General features: G+C 42.9%; 1 protein-coding gene across 1 annotated transcript; it reads right to left on the minus strand.

The window, feature by feature from the left end:
* Positions 1 to 870: 870 nt before the first annotated feature.
* Positions 871 to 18,608, minus strand: AMD1 (adenosylmethionine decarboxylase 1). Its single transcript, XM_066547106.1, has 9 exons — positions 18,370 to 18,608; positions 8,376 to 8,462; positions 6,988 to 7,114; positions 6,413 to 6,515; positions 5,560 to 5,602; positions 5,330 to 5,474; positions 4,241 to 4,333; positions 4,000 to 4,155; positions 871 to 3,038 (listed from the first exon to the last, which is right to left on the minus strand). The coding sequence occupies exons 1-9, from the start codon at positions 18,498 to 18,500 to the stop codon at positions 2,898 to 2,900; spliced, it is 1,026 nt and encodes a 341-aa protein (XP_066403203.1). The 5' UTR covers positions 18,501 to 18,608; the 3' UTR covers positions 871 to 2,897.
* Between the last annotated feature and the right edge of the window lie 4,815 nt (positions 18,609 to 23,423).

Raw genomic sequence — 23,423 nt, forward strand, 5'->3', positions numbered from 1 at the left:
ATTAAAAGTGGCTTGACAAGCTATTTCACCAGCTCCATCAGTACCCTTCAGAGGTAGATTACTGCTCATTTGTCATGGCTGACATTGTTAAAACAATCTCTTGATGCTGCAAATTGGAATTTATTATTCTTATAGAGTTTGTTGGGCTTTTTTTTAAAGTCTTAAGTACTTGAAATAACTACAAGTTACTACTTACTATCCAGAACCCCATGAGAGATATGTAACATCACAGATAAGGTTCTGGGTGACTAAATTTAAAGGTTTTAAACCTTCAATACCAACACAATACTTAGGTGACTTTGGGGGATATCAGCACTGCTGAAGCTTTGCAGGTATGAATTAACTGCAGCTGCTCTTCCTGTAGGACTTACCACATGAACTCAAGGAATTTTCAATCATGCTGGTTGCATCTGCTTAGCACTGACATTACTAGCCTTTGCTGGTCTAGGTTACTATCTAGATTAGATACCTGCCTACCTTACCTTAAGAGATAAATCTCACCTTGAACTCTCAAAGCCAGTCTAAGCTTAAGTACATAAATGCATGCCAGCCTGTTACTTAGAAGCAGTTGTCTTAATTCAGAGGGCTATTTAGAATATTTAAGGCTCAAGAAAAATACATGTTAAATGTAGACAACAAATTTTGAGTTAATTTAGAGAAACAGTTTTAGCTTTAAGAACAGTAGAACATTTTCACTTGGCTTCATTTCACATGCTGTCTCATTTTAAACTGCCAGTGTGTTGAGATGCACCCCCTACAGGAGCAGTGCAAATCAGGTCAGTAAGGACACAAATCTGTTTCAGAATTGAACCATTTGGTACCATAAAGCATGAAGAGAGTGGAGGATAGAATTGCTGGATCATCACTACAAACAATTTAAGCGAACTTTTATTGAAGCGTTAAGTTGTGGTACAGATACTTTTAAATGATCAAAGTCTAACACCACAGAAATTATAAACACCATACTCCCCCCATCCTGATCACCCAGATAGTTCAATAACCCATTCAACAGCTTTCATTTTCATAGACGAGGCTTATGCTTCTTTTTCCAAGATGCATTCTCTTTCAATTTTACTTGAAAAGGGATCTTCAGTCTACTTAAAGGACCTCAAGCCAAAAAAAGTCAGAACAATTGGGACAATGCAAGAACAAAAAAACCCCCATTGAAATATTGGTCCTCAATATTAACACCAAAAAGCATTAGTGCCATTTACAGCATGTAATTGATAACACTGGTAAAGAACATCAATAATATGCTTTTAAAAAAAAAAAATCAAAACGTTCCAACCACTTGATTTCTAACCAAGCAGACTTTAGTTTAGAAGCACTGAAAAAGTGCTTCATTTATAAATACAGAAGGAACAAAAGAACCATTGCATCAAACCAGAAAGAGTCAAAACATTGCAAGGACAAGAGGGGAAAAATAATTTCAATTTTGTTGTTAACATGCTGGTCTCACAGCTGTTAAAATCCCAGTATTTGCAAACAAACATAGCTGAAAGTGTGCCAGCTTTTCAAAGCCTGCATTTTAGTCAATACTCATTAGAGTGACTTTGAATTACACACTTATTCATGCTCCATGAATAGCATTCTACTTCACTTCTGTCCAGGTGTCCCAGACAGTTCTTGTTCTATACCTTCACTTAATGCCCTCAAGTCACAGTAAGAGGAACCACCTTAGCAATTAGGAGGAAAAAACAGATGAAGTCACAACAGTCAAGTACAACATAAGTCACATGCACAACAATGTCACAGGACTGTCACAAGACAGAGGCATTAGCTTTGCTTGGAATAACAAAATGAAGTGACACTGGACCAGTTTAGAAGCACTCTTTACAGTCCAAAGTGGCAGGTCATAGGTTTTACTGAGAATAATCCAAACCAATCAACACACCCAGACTGGCAAATCCCACTCCTCCACCAGCCCTACCTGCCAGGGCTCAGGAGCACCAGCCTCCTGTTCTGACATAACAGGTGACTGGGACAGAAAATGCCCGCTGCCAATATCAACTTGCACTTTGCAAAGCTGTCACACAATGACACCAAAGCACTTGAAGCCTGGCTCAGGTCTTCCCCTGTCAACTCTTGGACCTTCATCAAGTTCTGCCATTGCGAAGCGGTGTGACAGCTCGGGGATGTGGACAGACAAATGGCCATTGAGGTGAGACAGTTTAGCCTGCACTAGTACCGATACCCACGTTACTAAAGGTGAAAGACCAATGTGTTAGCCCAGCTCTACAGGAGAGCTGAGCAAATTCCTAGAAGCTGTATCAGAGCATGGAAAATCAGTCTGATTTAAAAATAAATCAACCACCACCTGTAGTAGCAAAACAATTTGTAACTGTTTTAAGAAGTTTCTCCAAACATGAAAGTGTTAATTAAGAATCAGTTTCATTAGAAATCATAGAAGTTCATCAAAAACTGTTTTAGACTGAAATCACAACATAGATTTAAAAAAAAAAAAAAGGAGTGACAATTTAAGAGAGAACTGTCCCCAGTGAGTAGGTTGAGGCTGAAGTCTAATGAGGACGAAAGCCTTGTCTGTGGGGAATTTTTGGTGATACTTGGAGAAAAACTATACTGTGTGTAATTCTACCTGAATCATTTTTACAAGTGTTGTAAAGTTTCAAACAGTAAGATTTTTCTACATGCACTTCAATTTCACAGCAAGAGTGGCATAGAGTACCTAAACACAGAAGAGAGCATTCATGCAAGATATCTAACTCCTTGATATAATAATGCATACAATTCAAAATGGTTATACTATGATTACACCTAGGGCTTTCCACAACTACAAGGTGGTGGGAGTGGAAAGCATGGCCCCCTGAATCATTAACTAGAAAGCAACCACCACCTTTTATATGGGATTTCTTTTTGCGCTTTTTCTTCATTCTTAATCAACTGTGCTGTTGCTGGCGATTTTTTGTAAAACTGGTAAAAACAAAATTATAATCACTGAACTGGGCAATCTGGTGATCAAGACGTTTAAACCCCTCAATCTTCTGGGCAGAGGAAAACACTGTGCGACATTTAGAGCTCTGGAAAACAAAAATAAAGGGGAAGTTACTTTTAAAGCTGTCATTTAGAGATGGATTAGCACACTGTATTTCATATGTGGTTCTTACTAACATGTTTTAAAACTCTTCCTGACAGTGGAGCAGAAAGTTTCATTCCCAAGCAGTGATTCCGCTCCCAACATAGAGTTCTGCTGTCCCATGAACAATTATGGGGTGTGGAGCACCTCTGCTATGCACACAGGCTGAGAGAATTGGGGTTGCTCAGCCTAGGGAAGAGAAGGCTCTGGGGAGACCTTACACCACCTTACAGTACCCTAAAGGGGGCTGCAAGAGAGCTGGAGAGGGACTTTTGCCAAACCATGCAGTGGTAGAACAAGTGGCAACAGATTTAAACTGAAAGAGGGTGGGTTTAGATTAAATATTGGGGGGGAAAAAATCTTCATTGTGAGGGTGGTGAGACCTTGGAGCAGGTTGCCCAGAGAAGTTGTGGATGTCCCATCCCTGGCAGCACTCAAGGCCAGGCTGGATGGGGCTTTGAGCAACCTGGTCTAGTGGAAAGTGTCCCTGCCCATGGCATGGGGTTGGAATCAGATGATCTTTAAGGTCCCTTCCAACACAAATAATTTTGTGGTTCTATGATTAGCTGAGAGCAACACTATTAACAGCAGGTGTTCTACAACTGACAGCTGCAGGCAAATCCAGGAAAATGACAAGGAAAGAAATTATGCCTATACAGAACTACATAGGAAGTTGTTAGAATTCTGGGACTAGGATGCTGCATCTTACTGTTTCTGAAGCTTGCTGAAGATCAGATTTAGTACATGCCATAGCAAGACTGAAGAGTATTTTTACTTTCTAAAGAAACTACCACTCAAATATAGAGGCAAACTAGAAACTTAATCTCCAGTAAAAATCTCTAGCCTTGCTTCATTTGTGTCTATATGTATTTCATCAGCTGATAAGCTAACGCAAGAAAACTCACCTGATTAACAAAGAGAGTTGTCACAAATTTTCCTGGCTTGAAAACCTCTACAACTTTTCTAATCAGGTCATCGTAAGAGGTCTGACTTATGTTTGTTTCAAAACTAACATAAGAAAATTCTGGTTCTGGAGTGATGTGAATAGTCCAGTAAGTTCCCTGAAAAAAAATAAGGTATTATTACCATCAAATCTTTATTTATTTTTATTTACCAATGCTAATTATTAATGAGTGCAAAACTTACATCCGATTTCATCCCGTTCATTGAATACCCACAAGGATTGAACATTGTAGCATCAATAACAGAACCTGGTATCAGGTCACGAATTCCACTCATCTGAAACAAAGTCAAACAAGTTTTTTAAGTTTATCAAGCATCCTTACACTTGTTTAGATTTACCTTAAAGGCAGAATGAACATCTATTTCACAGAGAGGACACCAGAATTCTCCCAAAACCAGGTAAGTCTGATTACATGTACCACTGTAGATGAGCTTTGTTTGCATCCTGTCACAACAAGCTGCAGGCAAGGTATCACACTGCCTCTTACAGAGCCCAGCTGTATCCATCCAAGACAAGGAAACAGCTTAGAACTCCAAAACATATTTGCTTTTGCTGCTGAAATGGAAAACAGAACTTCTCTTCAAGCACTATCCACAAAGTGAAGGCTGTTTACATTTACTCCAGAGTAAGGATATACTAGTTTATACCCTAGGAAGGAGTGCAATCCCAAGCATTGTGATTTACCACACAGTACCTGAGCTACAGCCAAATCTCAATAGCAAATACAGTGTGAGAAGCAAAGCCTAAGATGGAAAACAAGACGAAGTCAGTGTACTTGTCAGGAAAACTTGCTCATGTCACATGATATCCCCATCTGGGTAAAGGAGGCAAACCCATCAAGTTATGCTTAGTCCCCAGATCTGCCCTTCCCCTCATCCAAATGGCTTCCTGATTTAACCCTGATTTTGATACCTATTTAACCTTTGCATTATCTCCAGTCTAAGCCTTACTCCTCGTAATCTACATCCTTGAAAGTTACTCAAATTGTGGTTTTATCCCTACTCCGACATTCCTCAGAGTAAAAGCTTCCCATCAGCCAAAGCACTGCATACTGCTGTTTTCACTAAAGAAAGGGCATTGAAAACATGAAGTTATATTCCCCAAAATACTCTTGGGTTAAATCCATTTTCCTCCCAAAGTATTAACCCAACACTTTTTACGACATCTCTCCTGCCACAAAATAAACCTTGTATTAAAAGGAAAGTGAATGAAGCATTTTGTTGCCCAATTTCCACCATTCCCCAAAATGCTCAGTTTTCAAGCAAACATACACGAGTGACATCATTTGCAGTAACACCATCTTTCATGTAGAACTGGTCCATAACTACTGGGTCAAGCTCACTCATCAGAATTTCCAGTGTCTGATCAGGCTGATTGGATATCCGACTCTCTGGGAAATCCAGGGTGTACAGGTACCTACATAAAGGACAAATCAAGTGTGTAACACCTATTGACAGCACCAAATTCCACTGTAAAGACTTCAAACTCTTCACATACATACCAGCAATCAGAGTTCATACGCCCCATGCAATAAGCTGCTCCATCTAGACAAAACAAGAAGCCTCCAGTTAATTACCACAGCTGAACATTTATGCAAAATATTATATTTACTTCTTATTTACAGACAGGGGCCTTTCACAGAACCCCATGAAGTTCACTGATGCAGTCAGCAGCTGTACCAAATAACCAGGCATTTAACTTCAGGAACGCCAAGTTAATAATCAGATAAGCAAGCTTCCTCAGAAGTGGGTCTGGACACCCCAGCTAAGAGGCTACTATCAGGAAATTGATATTACAGTTTAACTATGCACAGAGAGAAACCCTGGTACTCTTAAAGCCTCTATTAGATGCATTTATGATTATAATTTATTTTCAAGTAACTCAGCTTCCATGTTCCTTCAAAAACCTGTCACTTGAAAATTTAAGATTCTTCTTGTAGTCCTAAACTGCATTAAATGTTTAAGTTCAGGTTTTAGCATAGTAACTTCTTCACATTTCACAACACTTCGCATATTTCACATAGCAATGTGTAAAAAGTCCACATTTTCTTCAGTGTATTACTTTAAATTACTATCCTAGTTTTTTAATAGGGCTTTCAGAATTCTGCAGAGCGACTGGAAGTATGAAGATGACCCCAGTTTAGACTAGGTGTTGAATGTCAAGCTTAGTATAATTTAAATTTTGGTCTTGGCAAGCTAGTATCAGAAATCCAGAAAATAAATATTTATAGCTTTTGACTTTTATGCAAGAACTGCTGAATTAATTGCCTGGCAGCCTGTACCTATTGTACTGCTCATCACTTCTCATATAACATCAACCCTTCACCCAATTCTGCTGAAGTTTCATTAACTTACTTGGGAAAATTTCATTAAGAAACTCTACTTCTTCCTGGAAATTCCTATGTGGGTACTCCTGGTGGGAAGGCTTCATGAAATTCTTACGTGAATAAAAGAAGCTCTGAAAAAATAAAGGTTCATTTTAGGTATTGAGTATTATCCATCCACCTTGAATTTAAGAATCTAGAAAAATGCAAACATTTATCATGAACTTTCACAGGACCCAAGTTTCCATTGTCAAACACTGCTACCTGTATTCCCATTTCAGAAGCACAGGGTTAATCCTATCTGAATTTCTATGCTTCAGGAGACAGCTTACTTACAAAGTTGTTTTCCACTAGACAGAGTGGGCACAGTTACTCTTAAGTAACTCAGCTCAGTGGCATTTGTTAGTTAGCACCCACTAAGAGACAAATAAAAGGGCAACTGCTGCAGCAGAGCAATCTTACATTACAGTCTTCCCATTATGGGAAGCATACATAAATGTCCAAATTCAGAATATTTAATAAAAATGTATATACATTAAACTAATACATTTGAAATAGCAGCAAAAAGCTTTTTGTGCACTCCAAGGAAGATTTCTGACACCTTACCTGAATTGAGTCAAACCCACTGTACTCCCTAGCAAGCTCCAACAGGGGAACCAGTGCTTGCAGTAAGAGGGTGGTACCACACGTCTTCAAAATGAAACGTCTCTTGGAGACAAACATGCTACTCTCACTGTAAAAGAGGTGTTAAGAAGATATTCAGTGCTCTACATAAAACAATCCAGGAAGGAGTTGTTAGGTCTTGGTCCTTACCCCAACCAAATGCATTAATCTAAGTGAACAGCATATGGCACAAACATACTTAGCAAATAGATCAAATCAATAGAATGCAGCTAACATTTGAGAACTGTTATGATTTACCAAAGCAAACACCTGCTCCAAGCATGATATTACAGAGCTGTCACACTACAGGAAAAGGCACACACATTAGACACCCTCAAACTACCTGAGAAATACAAACATGCTGTGAAGTGGGTACACAGGCACAGCTATATGATATGCCTCATAAGTAAGATACAGAAGTGAACTATAAATAAACTAAGTCAGATACTTAACTACAGCCCAGCTGAACTGGAGATAGGCATTGATGCCACATCCAGGACATCTAAACATGCTTAACAAGTCTCTTTTCATCAGGTAATTGAACAATAGGAGTAAAAATTAGCTCAAGTAACTCAGTTTGGAATGCTGTTTACAAATTCAAAATCAAGGTTAAATTTAATCCAGGATGCAGTGCAACTAGTTACTCTTTCCAGAATTTTGTTTTAAATATATGAAGCTTGAAGAAACAAGACTTGAACACAGTTTCTTTGACTAGCTTGCTCTTAGCACAACCTTGCCCTCAAGGCAGTCTTTTAGAGTACAAGAACTTCAGTATTTGTAATCTGAAGTAAACCAGAGAATGTCAAATGTGTCCGTAAAGTTCATGTACAAAAAGCAAGAAAGTATTTTGCAAGATGAAAAACACATGGCAAAAGTAGTGTCCTTACAACTAACTGCAGCACACACAACAAAAATTCCAGGGTTCCAGGAAAGCTACAGTTATACAGAGACCCTTATGTCAGCTTCAAGAGTTGTTCCACTTGATTGTATTTATGTGCAGTTAAGGCTGATCTACCAGTAAGGTTTTTTTGCTCATCTATAAGTGACACCTATAGCCTATTCTGCTGAAGTAATACTGAAATTCTGTACTGGGGACACTTTACCCATGGACAAAATTAAGTGATGCCACCACAGCTCTGTCCATCCTTTTGGTTAAAGGAAAAGAGAAACACAACCATGAAGAGATTTGCACCTCTGAGCAGGAGATCCCTGCAAGTTGTAGCCATCAACCCGCCATTAACCCAAGATTGGATTGTCAGCCAAGTAAATCACATATGACAGCTTTCACTTTTTCCTCTCCTAGGGACTAAAAGAATGAGCCAATGCCTTACCTGAGTACATAAGCTTCCTGCTTGTCAGTTTTTGTCACACTTATGATCAAACAATGCACATTCTCCAGAAGTTTGTCCCACTCAATCCTGTGAAGAAATTACAGAAGAGCACAAACAACAGGTTAAACAAACCAAAGCTTGCTGGAGCCCTGGGTAAAAAACCCAAACAAGACCAGAGTCCTGAATAACTGGATCTGAGAGCACAAAATGGGAAGAGCTTTCATACAGGGACTGGCTCTCATAATACAGTAATACTCCATTCTTTGCTCTTGATGGCTCAGTAGTCCTAAAAATCTGTTACCATGATCTGCTGCATGTGGAACCTCAAGCTTCTAACCGGGTGAGTCAGGATAACCTTAAATCCTGCATCCCAAATGTTGGCAACTTAGGGCATGCTTTAGGTTGAACCTCTAAGCACTTCAACCACAGTAGTCATTGGCAACTACTACAGTAATAAATCAGTAAGTTATCAATAAGATGCTTTCATTGACCAGTTTAGACTCAAGTTCATAATTTCACTGAAAAGCTAAAACCAAATATATTTTAATGGCCTGAATTCAATGAAACCAGGATCACAGAATTCCTTCGTACAGTGCAAATTGTAGCTATAGTACTAGAATTCGGTATGGTGGTAGAAGTTTAGTATTTCAATTCTTTACTTATATTATTCATTCTACAAAGAGTCTGAAAAAAAAAATAAACAAAAAACAAGGGCTCAAGTTAAGCCAAAAGGCTTTCCAGTACTCAAGAGAAATGAGGGGCTTGCAAAAAAACTACTTTGGTTGTCACTTCAGTCTTGTGTCTACACCAGACTAGTAGAATTCAGTGTAGTCAATTTTGCTATAAATAAGACAGGAACAGATACAGCTTCCTGACGTCACAAAATTACAAGACTGCCAGCTGTCCTACTTCTCCCTGCCCACAGCATATTCCACCTGCAGGTTTGTGCTGGCTCTCATCCTCCGAGAAGTCACGATCCAAGAGATTTACTAACCCAGCATAAAACTAAGCTGCTCATCAGTAGAGCTGGAATAACTGCAGGAGCTAAGAGCACAAAAAAATTGCCAATTTTTCATCACCAAGCAAATTCAGCTTGCCCATATAAAACTGTCAGCCTAATCCTTCTTCAGGAGGCAGACCTCTCACCCTTTACTGACACTGCAAAAGCCCTGTCTGTGGCTGTATGCCAGGACAGAGCACACACTGTTAATTCCATCAACACACTTTCTCCTGCAGCCACTAGTCCTTCCCCTTAGAAAACTGGTCAGTTCATGAAATTGAAGTTTTAGATTCTGTTACATGTATAATTAAATCATCCACGTATTCTTTAGCCTTTCTGAACAGTCATCAAATAAATGCCTTAACTTCTCCCTCAATTAATTAATTCATTCTGGAGAATGCCTTTTGAAACTGAATTCTGTACCTTTAATAATACCTGAGGACTTTCCCATTTAAAGTACACCAGAATAGTAATATTCATATATCTGATTCAACCAGAACATACATTAAGAAAATCTCATCCATTTATGAAAATCCTATCCATTCAAAAACACTCATAATCAATGCACATCTGATTAATTTAGAAATTCTGTGATATGACCGGATACTTAAAATCAAAGCGAGGTTTACCCCAGTTAGTGACCCTTGATGAAATGCTTTTCTGCAAACACAGACACGACATCACAGACACTCAAATCTCCATGTCAAATTAAAAAGGTTATTTTGAGTGCTCAGCTCAAGTCCCACACATTTACTCAGCTCTATACTTATGTCATTGACTGGAGTTTGCTGTGTTCCTTAAACTCAAGTGTACATGAAAATGCAAGTGGCTGATCACCTTAAAAAGACTGGAAAATGCAAAGAATGAAATAGATACAATATAAACTATTTCTAAATGCTCCTAGAAAAAATCATACAGTTTTGCTGCTAAAAGTACCAAAGGATTTAGTTCTCTCTGGCTACAGCACACCACCCTAAGTTTGCCAGCCACTCTTCCTGTAAATTGAGCTAGGTAAAGCATTAGATTGTTCAAACCATTCCAGCATCCCTACCAACATCTTATCTGCCATTAAATAAACACCCAGAGTCTGACATTGCATTTGGGAAAGGTGAGGAAGAGTTCCCTGATGCTGAGCTGTACTAACCCCATTTGTACATTACTACAAATCTGATTTTGTACTTGTCCAAGCATTAATGGGCATGTAGCTATCTTAGGCTTTGCAAGAGCACACGTCTCAGCTTTCACAAGCTTCTTACCCGGTCAGACAGTCAAAACCTCAGCCTCAGGCAGGCAAGTGACACTTTTTGTTTAAGCACCACTGCAGTGCAGCTCTGTGCAGGCATTTCACAGAAATGTCCGTGCTCCAGACACACATTAGCAGAGGAAGATGTAACAAGTTTGGTAGCTCAGTGAAGGGTCAGTATAGCACCAACAGTGCTACATACACTATTGTGTGCGAAGTGCAAAGCCCACGATGCAAAGGAAGCCCTGTTATGCTTGTTGGTACTACAGTTGGTATTTAGGTACCATGGCTGAAATCTGCAGTTGCACAAGACCTTTGCACATCACATCTTTGCTCAAATCCTCACTATGGTACTACAGAAACCATGGCTAAGCATACACTAAATGTTGTGTTCAGCCTTTACAGAAATTAAGTGCTAGGTCATAATTTGATCTGCCTGGAGCAGCACTAAGGAAAAACTCGACAACTTTAGAAAGAGGATGCTAGGCTTGCTCTAGAAGCATACAGAGACTAACAAAGGGTTGCAGCACCCAGGATGAGACTTGGCCACATTCGGGAGAAATTCTGCAGGGATACTGGCCGGTATCTGTCTGCATTTTAAAACTAAGTACAGAAAACTAAAGAAAGGCTGGATTTGATCCCACATAATCTATTTAAACAAGATGACCTTAGTATTTGGCATGTTCTATTGTTTAAAGCACAGCTAAGGAAGAACATCTGGGACTACTTTGCCCCAAGTAGATTAAGTTCACTACAAGTCTAACTCTTGCATTTCTTCCCCCCCTTTTTGTTCCATATAATTGTCAGTAGCTGAGACAAATGGTATCTACCCACACTTGAATGAAGAAACAAAATCAACCTTAAAATTAGTATTTCAATGGTTATCACTACATCTATTGCAGCTATTCAATAATAAATAAAAATCTGCTAAGTTAGTAATTTAAGTATTTGAGAACACTATTCATTTCATAGCTAAGTTTTAACTTGGAAGCAAAGCCTGCAACTGAAACAGGGTACCCAAGTAAGACTGATTCCCAATGAAGTGCCATCATGGACTTCTGCTCTTCAAAATTCCCCCTTCAATGATCAATGTGCAAGGCATTACTATTTCCTAATTTCCCATAGCCAGACATCAGAACAATGCCAGTTGGAAACTGCTTTCCTATACTCAAGTGTCACTGGCAGCTCTTAGTGGAAGCAAGTTCTGCAGCAGACCTGCAGACACCAACTTGAGACTGACTTCTCACTCATGTGGGCTCATTGACCACTTCATTTCCAAAGATCCACTTTCCAAATTTTCAAATAACTGCTACTTATCCAGAGTCAAATTAGTTTCTTGAATGGGCAAGCACAATGCACCTTAAATAACTGCACCTTCTCAGAGAACAGCAAATGAAAATGGAATACATCTACTCAAGTGTGAAGAACTGTCCTTGCTTGAATGGTAAAAAGCTATTTGTTCTACACCTGACTAGCAGAACATCTCAAAAGGAAAAAAAAAAAAAAAAGGAGGGGGAAAAAAAAATCAAGCTTAACAATTTACTCCTATACCTGTGTTGTAATATTTAGTGCCTTATCAACAGACTTCTTACCAGAGTACAAATAACCATTCAAACTGCCAACCAGGTATGTGTAGGGAAAAGCAATTATAAATGAGAAGTAGCTTAATTGTAGGAAGTATGCTTCATGAATAGTCAATAGTTCCTCTCAACCAAGTTCCAAAGCATCAAAATTGCTCCTTTATTTCAGAAGGAAGTTTTCCTTGACAGATAAAACTATGCTTTTGCACGCAAGTTATTGGCCTCTTCTGAGCCTTTACCTTCAGGGGCAAAACACATTATTTAACAGAAGTCAAGCACACCACGCACCATACTGCTGTTTCAGGCCAACTGGGAATGTGCTAACAGCAATTTGAAGGGATTAAGAACTACATCAAGAACTTGTTCCTATCAGCAACCAACAGGCTCCTCAAGCACACCACCTGCCACTTCCACATCAGGAACTTGCTAAGGCAGCCAGACAGCACTGTGAAGAAAAGCTGTATTGCAGTAGGGCAGGAATTCTCAGGAAATAAATCATATGGAACTCCTAAAGACAGCTTAAGCTATATGCATATTCTTGCATAGCTTTTCATTAGAATAGAACAGCTGACAATTCTATAGTACCATAAGCTTTTTAATCTTGACTATGTAAGACTTGGTTTTAATGTCAAGCATTCAACTGCAGAACAATCTTTTACCCCTTCCTGTTACCTACTAAGTGTTTTAGGAGCCACACAGGTATCAGTTACCTCATTAGCAGGCTACAGTTAAATAGGCAAATTCCTACCAATTCTATGATCCAGATAGCCTAAAACTGTGTCTAAACTGCCTAGACAGAGGAGATACAGCCAAGACACATGAAGCTGGCCAAACATCAGCGTCAGCAGAGCTGGAACATTGCTTTCAAGCATCCCAAAACAAGCAGCAACAGTACAAACCATACAAAAGTCACAAGCATTTTAAAGCACCTCTCAGCAGCTTGTGTATTTCTCTGCACACACCTGCATGTGAATTACTACCTCTTAGAAACAAAATTTAAAAATTGCTGTTTAAGATAGGTTACCTTGAACCACAGCCTGAGTTTAGGCTAAGGCCCTTGCAACATGATAAGTTTACAGAGGCAGTATCTGTGGGCTGCACAAAAGTGTCACACCCTCTATATGCTCTGAGCACAGATACACAGAGACTGTCCACATCTCCCTTATCCTAAACCTAAGAAGCCTTCCAGACACATGCACTTAACCTTGAGAGACAAGCACCTGGGTGGAAAATTGCATCCACATTGAAAGTGATTCTATGCAGCACTGCTCACAAGATCCTTCTTACCTAGAAAGTCCCAAGCCAGCTACTTAGAGCATCCCTCCCAAATGAAACCAAGATATTTCAGCAATGGCACAAAGATGGCCACAGCTGGGCTCTGAAGGCAGTCTATTTCTCCTCTTGTGGGTCTTACACCACTATCACAGTTACATGGAATGGGGACTCCATCCTTTACATCCAAAGACACTCAATGGGTATTCCCAAGTCTCCTATCAAGGACATCCAAAGTGCTTGAGGAAGCATGAGCCCCAGGAGGCACAACAGGACTTGACAAGCAACATTCAGGGCAAATTTGAGTGTAATTTTCTCCAGAAGGAACACACTGTAAGGCAGCAAGTATCTACCAAAAGCCCCAAGTCTTCCCGTTCTCCTGGCTGAGCAAACAACCATTAGGAAAGCCCTTTGAGGAATATACCAATAGCTGCTTATTTATTTTCTACTGATTCTCACTAAGGGCCCAGACCTTTGCCAGCCAGTGAGTACCCAAATGCTTCAGCACTTTAAGTGATAAGGTAGGAAAATGTCAGAAAGACTTCAACATAAGTATTCACTTCCTGCAAGCAGTATCAGAATCAGTAGAAGTGAGAATAATGGGCTTGTTTCCATTGTGTGAAACTATTCTTTAATTACAATTTTCAGTTACAAGAAAACACTTTATCAGTAGTTTTGAACCAAAAAATCTAAAATCTAATTGATCAATATCCATCCTGATAAGGGGAAGACTGCACTCTTACATCAAGTTCTCCAGATAAACTTGCACCACCCATTGAAAAAGCTCCACAAGTACACGGGGACAGAAGCTCTTATCTTAGCACAGCTGTCTTCTTTCCCGAGTCCCTCCAGGTTTGTTCCAAAGCACTGCAGGAGCAGAGCAGGACTCACGGCCCAGCTTCCTTGTGCCTTCAGTGTCTGAGGAAGCAGGCAGGCAGCAGTGCCCAGCACTGGGGGAAGGGGCAGAGGGGCAGCACACTGCAGCAGTGAGCTGACTCAGGCTACAGGGTGCAGCACACAGCAAGGATTTACAGGGCTCCCAGCAAATCCTTGAGTGTCTCAGGGCTTGGGAGCTTTCCTGCAGCACAGGATCAGACTGTCCTATCAGTGTCACCCCATACTGCTCATTGCTGCAGTTTTCTCCAGCTTGGGTCTCCACATAATATAGACAAATAAGAAGCAGATTAAAAGTCCATAAATAAGCTCAATTTCAGAGTATTCCTCAGGGTTGAATGCTTGAGATATGAACTTCTAACACTGGCATAATTTATTTATGGTTTCAAACTTCTGTACATTCAAGATCCTGATAGCCCTCGAGACGGTAAATGCATAGCTGCACACCATCTGAAGGAATAAACAGCTTATTTTACTGTGGGGAGAGTGAATGAGCTACACAGTCACCATGGAAATCCAGGGCTTGCAGCAAGTTTTCAGCAAACCCTGTTTTCCATACATAGTTTAAGGCTATTTTTTTTTTAGGAAAAAAATCATGCTTTACAAAGCATAGTGAGAACAACCAATAAAATTAAAGCAAATTATTTTGAGACCACAAAAACATTAACTTCATTTCACTACTGGATATAAGCAGGGTAGGCATACTGAGATGCTTGCCAGTAACTATTTCAACCACAAGACCTTTCTGCATAATTCATTAACAAGTGAGCAAAAACACCCCAAAACTTAACAACAAAGTAAAAGCTCAAGTTCCATACTTTTTAGCTGGGACCTTTATTGAAGGTATTAATTTGACAAAGATCTTTTCTGAAACACATTACACATAATCCAAACTTTTATCCACAAAGCGGGTTTGCCCATAGGAAGGAAAAAATGTGGAAAAAAGTCTTAATTGCATCAGCTCAAGATATCCAGCAAAGACTTTAAAATATCTAATCCCTAACAAGCACACACAACATGGAAATTTTTAGCTTTGAACACCAGTTTAAGTCATTCAGTAGATGAATGGCTCACATTTCACTACTAAGCAGGTATTACAATACAAAGGGCAAGCTCAACTGGTTTGCAACTTGATTCTAATTTAGCTATTGTTCTACAGTTTCAGCTTTGATTTCAGATTCTGTTCAACATAAACTAGTCCATTCAATCATCTTTATAGAATTAGCATAGCGGGATAGATGCAAATGAAAGCCCTGAATACAATGTATCATCTGTAACAGGTAATTTAATTCTGACAGTTTTCCAAAAGAAAATGTTTGTACAAGGTCATTTCATGCTAGAAACACTTTCAGACACGTCACAGCTTCCTACCAAAGAAAGCAAGCACCTTAGATTAACATGTTGTATTAAGAGCCAATTAACACAAAAGTCTTCAAAGCCTGCTGACAGCACTGACACTGTGTTAAAGACCACACGTTCAACAGTTAACAGTTTTTATCCACTCTATTAAAACTTTACAGCCTTATCTAAACCACACAAAGGAACTATCCCAGTACCCACACTGCAATTACATTAAATGCCCTAGGTTTAAAAGTTAAGTTTGCAGTTTTGCAAACACGAGTCTCAGCTGACAAATGGAGCACCAGAGAGCACGAATGTGTCAGTGAGGAAAGCATTCGCAGAATGCCGTCTCTAAACTACATCTCCATATTAACACAAAGTCAAACAGGTACTTTTGGAATCTTTCACATTTTAAGTCAAACACTACAGGACTCCTTCAGCATCTAAGTAGCTCACATCATCTGCAAGTATTTTAGCTAGGATTTCCCTTCCAGGATTGCCTGGACATCACCTATACAAGGTTTTAGCCCGTACCTGCTATGCCACTAAGCCTCGAAGAGCTATAAAACCACATTTGATGATTTCCATGTTAAGTACATTATTCAGAAAGATCTAAATAGCTTCACAAGTCAAAGTTACACATGCAAATTACCCTCAGAGGTAAAAATACTCTGCAGTGCTTCTGGTACAACAGAAATGAAGCTTCCACTAACTATGAGCATTCAGACATGCACACACATGGGCTATTCATTACTTTAAAAAAAAGGCAGTTATCTGCTCACTGCCAATTCAGATCTGTGAATAGCTAATTCTACCAATATATGCACATGGGAAATTTCCTGAGAAATACCAAAACAAAGGAAAAACAAATTGGATACATCGCTGAATGGAGATCATTAGCATATTCCAAACATTAAGTACACTATTACAAGCTTTCTTGCCCAAACTCTGACAAGAGACCATTGGGTAACAGTGATATGCACAAGCAGATCTGGATACACTGAGAGGCAGATCCTCCAGCAACCACCCGAACCTGAAAAGCTGAGCAGCTGACCGTAGTGAAGGCAAACTACTCACATAACCTTCAGATTTGCCCTGTTTGCTTAGGACAAGCCTACCTTTCCCAACTATGTCAGCTGATCCCACCTACATACCATTTTTATTGTCACTGCAATAAAAATGAACTCATCCATAGTTCTGCAGATTTCGCTTTGTACTTCAACCTTGCAGCTACCATTTTCTGACACCTCCAGAACAGTATATTTTGTGGATCTACAGCTGGACCCTCACAGTCAGAAGTCTAAATATTCCATAGAATCCTAGAACGGTCTGGATTAGAAGGAGTCTTAAAGATCACCTAGCTCCAGTGATTCTACGCTGTCCTCCTCCAAACCACAGTACGGGCAATGTGCATACAGACGCCCGGCGCCCAGCGCGGCTCCCGAGCCGCCCGTGTGCCAGCAGGTGGCCATCGGCTCCTGCGCTAACAAAGGCGGCGCGGGCACATTCCCGGGCGGCGGGCGGGGAGCGCTGGGAGCCGGTGCCGAGCACGTGCGCCGGGAGCGGAGCGGGCTCCGGGCCTTCCTTCCCCCGCCGCGGGCGGCGCCGAGCGCGGCGCCAGCGCATTCCCCACATGCCCATTGGGTGACGGGCGCGGCCCGGCCCTCCGCGGCGCCCCGCTCCCATTGGCCTCGGCTCCTCAATGGGGGAGAGCGACGGCAACGGCGGCGCGGCCCGGGAGCGCGGCCAGGACACTCACGTGTAAATCGCGGCTCCTGCCACACTTCTGCCGGGGGAGGAAGGGGCACTCCTTTCTCGGTGCCTCCCTCGCTCCGGTGTCCACCGCACCGCTGGGAGACACGGGAAGGGTCCCCGGGTACCGCCTGCTTCCCTCGGCGAGAGCCGCTCTATGGACCTGTCCGGCTAAGCAGTGCCGGAGGTCGCCGCCACACCAGCCATGTGAGAGGGAACCATCGACCCTCTCTCCACAGGGACAGCCACAGGGAGCTCCCTTTCCAGCTTGTATTACCGGGGAGGGAGATTCCTGAGCCCCCGCTGTTCGCAGTACAGCACAGCCAGGGATTTCCCAAGCCTTCTCATCCCGAAACTGGCCGTAGGAGCGGGACGAGCCGCCGCAGAGCGGTGGGCGCCGCTGCCGTGCCCCGGCCGCCAGCAGCACTGCGACACCGCGCCCGCTCCCCCCGCGGCATTCCCGGCCGGCGATCCCGGCACACGCCCGGCCCCGCGCTGCGCTCCGCCGCCACCGCCACATGTTGCCAGCGGGAACCGCGCGGGGCTGCACGAGGTGGCGGCGCGGAATGGCTTCCGTCCCCGGCACCGCCACCTCCCACCCGCCGGGACGAGGGGAGCCTCCCTGCCCAAGGGTCTCTAGAGGGCGGCGGAAGGTCATCCCCCGCGGGGAGATGCTGGGGCTGTCACCGGGAGAGCGGGAAGGCGGCCGGCAGCACGGGAGCCCAGCCCCCACCGACGGCCACCCCGGAACCTGCCTTCCCCCGGCACGGCCGCCATCGCCCCCCCAAAGCGCCGCCACACCCGGGCCATTCAGGGACCCTCCCGCCCCGCCGGCCGCCCCCCACGGGCAGCGCTGCAGCCGCCGCCGCCTCTCCCCGCTCCGACCCCACCCCGCGCTGGCCGTTCGCGGACCTGGGTATGGTGCGGAGGTCGCCGGACCCCTTGCTCTGGTGCGGCTCCTGCTGCGCGGGCTGCTGCCGGGCGAACCACACCTCCAACAGCTTCTCGGTCCCTTCGAAGAAGTGTGCACCGCTCTCCTTCATGGTGAGACAACTCGGCAACCAACAACCACAGAAATTAAACGACAACCAAACTGCCGCCCCCGGCCGCCACCGTTCGCTGCTGCTGCACGGGCCGCGCTGCTGCCGCCGCCGGGTCCCAGTCCGTCCCGGGCGGGTTTCACCTTCGGTGGGATTTGTGTAATGTTAATTAAAAAAAAAAAAAAAAAAAAAAAGAATAAGTAGAAGAAGGAAGGATAATTTTTTTTTAAACGGGCGAAAACCACCCGGAGTGCGCGGCGGCGGATGCGGCGTGAGCGTGTGTGAGCGGGTTACAGTCCGAGCGGGGGTGCGGGCGGGCGATGCGGTTCGGTTCCTTGTAGTCCGTATGTTCCCCAGTTACAGAGAAGAGCGTTGAGCGAGCGCTAGCTAATGTCGCCGGCCATACTGTGTAAGCGAGGGGCCAGTGCGCACGCAGCCGCCTTTATACCCCCGCAGGTAGCCGCATCACGCCGGGCCGCGCTGCACATTGGGCGGCCGCCGCTCCGGCCCGCCCTCCCCCGCTTCCCATAGGGTGGAGGCGACGCCCGTCAAGCCATATGCCGGTTCCTCCGGCCCCCCCCGCCGCCGCCCTCCCGCCGGCCCGCAGGGAGCGGGAGATGGAGCGCGGGCGGCGGCGGGCTGGGGCAGCGCTCGGGCCGCGCTGTGGCGGCCGCCCCGGGATCGGACCGCGCCGCCCCGAACGTGGGTGGGAAGCACGGGCTGTGGTCGGCAGAGAGCCGTGCCAGGGGAAGCAGGGCTGAACACGGCCTAGAGACGGCGGGGGAGCATCCCCCAAAACCGTTCGGCGCGTAGTGAGGGGCGAGCCCGAGAATTTGGGCTCTTCCGGGGCCGCGGCGGCAGCGCTGCGCCCGCACCCGGCGCTCCTTCCCTCTGCGTCCGCCGTAAGGCGTTTCCCTCGCTCCTAAGAGGAGCTCAGCCGAGCGTTCAGGCGTAGTTCCCGCTCCCTTCGCCCCTTCCAGGAGCCCAGCGTGTGTGACCGAGAAATGGGGAGTCACTGGTACGTGGGTATGTGGCACAAGGAGCGAGTGACCGGGCAGGACATGTGCATCTGTCGGCGTACACTGGAGGGACCGCGGATCTGTGTGCGCGGGTCATTTACCTGACAACCTGCGACTCCTTTTTCTAATATTTAGAAGAAATCGTTGAAAACCACATTGATCTATGGTCGCCTAAAGCATTTTTAGCGGTACTATAACACATTATAAACTCAGTGTTGAAATGCTCCGTAGTCTGAGGAAAGGCTCGCAACTGACCAAATGAAGAACAGAAAATTCCATCTTCCCCGAAGAGCCTACGGTACTCGCACATGGGACAGGCAGCAGCAGATGGCTGGGGACAGATGAATGAGTCCCTACTAGGAGACAGTGAGACAGTATCGGACGGCATAATAGGCAGTGGGCTCTGTCCACCAGCGGAGGAGTGAGTCACTGAGCCAGTGAGTCATTGCCAAGGCAGCTGGACGTGAATCATTCCCTAGGTAGCTGGTTGCCGCTGTACGCTCCCATGGCACAGCCTTAATAGCTGGCAGAGAACCATGTTCTCCAGTTCTGGGGCTTCACTGGTTTTTATTAACTTAGTGTGAGTTGTGACAACCCTAAATAAAAAGGTTTTACTTTCTCAGCCGTTTTTCTGTACCTCTATGCTGTCTCCTTCCTTGTGCGAGTACAAGCACTTGCATGGCTGTGTAGTGGACTGCATCAAGTTTAATGCTGACTACTTAGTTTTAATGATGTTAATAGTTTTTAATTGTGATCAGCTTTAATTGGCATCAGTTTCCCAAGGCAGTTCGTGTCCCAGCTACATAGATGCTTGTATTGGCATAAGTAAGAAGCTGTGCTTGGGCATGAGCATGAAATTCTGGATGGGGAGTGCAGGACCACTAGTTTCAGTAGTCACAATGGATTAAATCTGCTTAAAGTGCTAATAGCACTACATCTGAGAGTTTGTGGACTTAGTCCAGCCATATTCCACATTTACTTTTAATACCGGTCTACCCATCCTTTTTTCTAGATGTGCAGTACTAGTTCCTAATTCTGTCTTCTGTTGATTTAATGTCCTCTCTAGTTTTCAGTCAGGTGTTTGATCCTACTTGCTGTTTGCAAGAGATCTGTGTGACATTGCTCCAGCCAGATATATCTATTTCTTGTCATGGATCCTGTCTTGTATGGAGTTTTTGACTTCCTGATCTTGACTATGGTGTGGTCTCAGCGTGTCTTGGACCACATGCTCACAAACTTCATAATTTCCTGAAGTCTTGACAGTTCTCTTTTCTGCCCTTCAATTTGTTCTCTTTCTGACTTTTCCAATTCAGGACTTGGCACTTGCTACCAGACAGACTTCACTACAGTCAGAGTGGCCCTAACCCAGTAGCTGTGACTGTTGTCCCTTGGTTTTAAGGCACACCAATTCCCTGTAAGAATACTTCTGAGACATTTAAGAGGAGTACAAGATAAAAAAAAAATTAAGTACATTCTTTTTTTATCTCTGGGAAGTGTCTCAGTGGGATGGATAACCTATGAAACCACATGAAGTATTTGTTTGAAATTTTAAAAAGGGACAATGCAGTTCAGTATCACCAGCTGACATAAGGAGGGAAGTGACCTCAACACTGAATAAGATGGAATAGTATTTTTCCTGATGTGTTAGAAAAGGAGCAGGATGATGTTGTATATTTGAAGCCAGATCACCTAAAAAGAGATTTGTATTAATGCTGAAGGCTGCAGGCCTTCATGGGAGTCTGGATTGCTGACAGATACACAAAAATACAGGTGGAGGAGGGAAAGGAGGGAAACAGTGAAAGCTCTTTTTTGAACTTGACTGACAACTAGACATGAACAAAGTATTGTCTGAGAGACAGGCTGAGGTTTCAGGAAGGACAGAAGGAGATTGTTTTGGATTAGGGGGAGGTTCTATGAGTCAGTGTTAGAAAGATGTTTGCTGAATTCATGTTTACAACTGAGATTACCCAGAGATAAAGAGCAGGACAGGAGCTGAAGGACCAACAGGTTTGAAAATATCCATTCAAAGGGGTTGCACTAATTTAACTAGACCAGTTTTGAAATTGTTTTGATAACATTAATCAGGCATTTGAATCTGGAGGAAGAATGGCTTGGGAAGACAGGAAGGCTCAGATATCATCATATGATTGTAGACATGGGGCCAAAAATTGTTTATGATCTTGTTCCTTTGTAGTAATCTGCTGGCACAACAGGCTGTAACTGGCCAGGTACATTCCCCTATCCACAGGAGGAAATTCTGTGTTACAAAAAACCTGTTGTGACTATTATTGTAACCTCTTTTTTTTTTTTTTTTTTTTTTTTTTTTTTTTAATGTTAGGTGTGTTACCAAGCCCAACAGTCAGAGTTCAGAAGTTCTGCATACCAAAACAGAGCTAAACAGAGCTTTGGGGCAGTCAGAAACAGAATGCAAGCCTGTATGATGCTGAAGCTGCTCCCCATTTTCATTGCTATAACCAGCTGCAGAGCACAGAGCTCACAGAGTTAGTGTGAAGCTAACTTACTCATATTGATCTTATCCATATTCTTGATAGGGGGTAAGCTTGGTATCAACAAATAACCATGTCCAGAATGAAAAATGAAAAAGTATGATTTTTTTTTTTTTTTATGGAAAAGACAATGATGAATTCTGTTTTCTTAGCCAGTCTCTTTACACTTTCCCAGTAGCACAGAGGGATTGTAGACTTGTGGAAATTTCTCCCTAGGGAATACTTCTTGTGTAGAGGTTTCCTCACTTTGAACAGCTATTTTGAGCAGCTGGAATGATCCATAGGAGGCTGTGGCAGCAAATTTAGAGCAGCCAACTTACACGAGAGGCATTGCCAAGAAAAATTGAGATTTGAGTATGGAATTAAAGCCGCCTTTACCAGCTCTCCACCCACCGGGCAGTAACGGATCACGCTCACTCTTTGTGGAGAGTGAAGGAGAAGGAGCACATTCCTTGTTAATATTTATGTAAAAGCTATATTAATGTTAATTCTCTGCATCTCTGCTATGTCACTGTGGAAAGCAAAAACTAGTGTGCTGTGAGGATGAGCAACGCCTTAGTGTCTTCCCCAATTGTTACGAAAGGAACAGGAAAGCAAGTTGCTGCAGAGCCAGTGTAGGCATAGACAAAGCATGACTTTCAACGCATTTTTTCACTTCTTTTAGAAACAAAAGCACTCATCCCTACTATTGCCAACCTGGCCCTGCTCCTCCATTTCCATTTTGATTTACTTGCCCCACTTCTCAGGTTTCTGCTTACAGAAAGGACAGCAACTGCAGTCAGCTTCACAGTTCAGAGAGTCAAAGGTCTCAGAACAGATTTTCTCAGCAAATCTGGCCTGTTCTGCTACATGGTAGAAATAGAAACTGTTGTAGCAAAAAGCAGAAATGATCTTCTAGTAATGGGAGCTATTTTTAGCTCAAAATAGTGATTTCAGCACCTAATGCTGTTATTCCCTACTGAATAAATGGACTTATTACCTAGAACCAGGAAATATCCTTCTAAATTAAATGAGGAAGGTAAATGTGAAGAATTGTCCTGTGCAATAATTTTCAGGGTGCCACTATGATTTCCTCTGCAGCTAGTTCAGATTTGACTGATAGTTGTAAGTGTAGTGCTGCCATATGATTTATCTCATGATAAATTATACTTGCTGACAAAAAAAAAAAGAAAAAAAAGGAAGTGTTGACAATTAAGTAGCTCTTATAAAATTTTGTATGTATGAAATTGTAAAGCAGAAACAGCATAACTTTAATACTTGGACAGTGTATGTCTTATTAAAAACATTAAATTACTTAAGCTTCTTAAGGTTTAGTTTGTAGATCCAGTTGCAAATATTTGGCTAATGGAATAATCAATCAATTACATTTGGAAAAGATGAATTAAATGAAAAATTTAGTC

Source organism: Molothrus aeneus, chromosome 3 (genome assembly GCF_037042795.1).
Source record: "Molothrus aeneus isolate 106 chromosome 3, BPBGC_Maene_1.0, whole genome shotgun sequence".
NCBI classification, from domain to species: Eukaryota; Metazoa; Chordata; class Aves; order Passeriformes; family Icteridae; genus Molothrus; species Molothrus aeneus.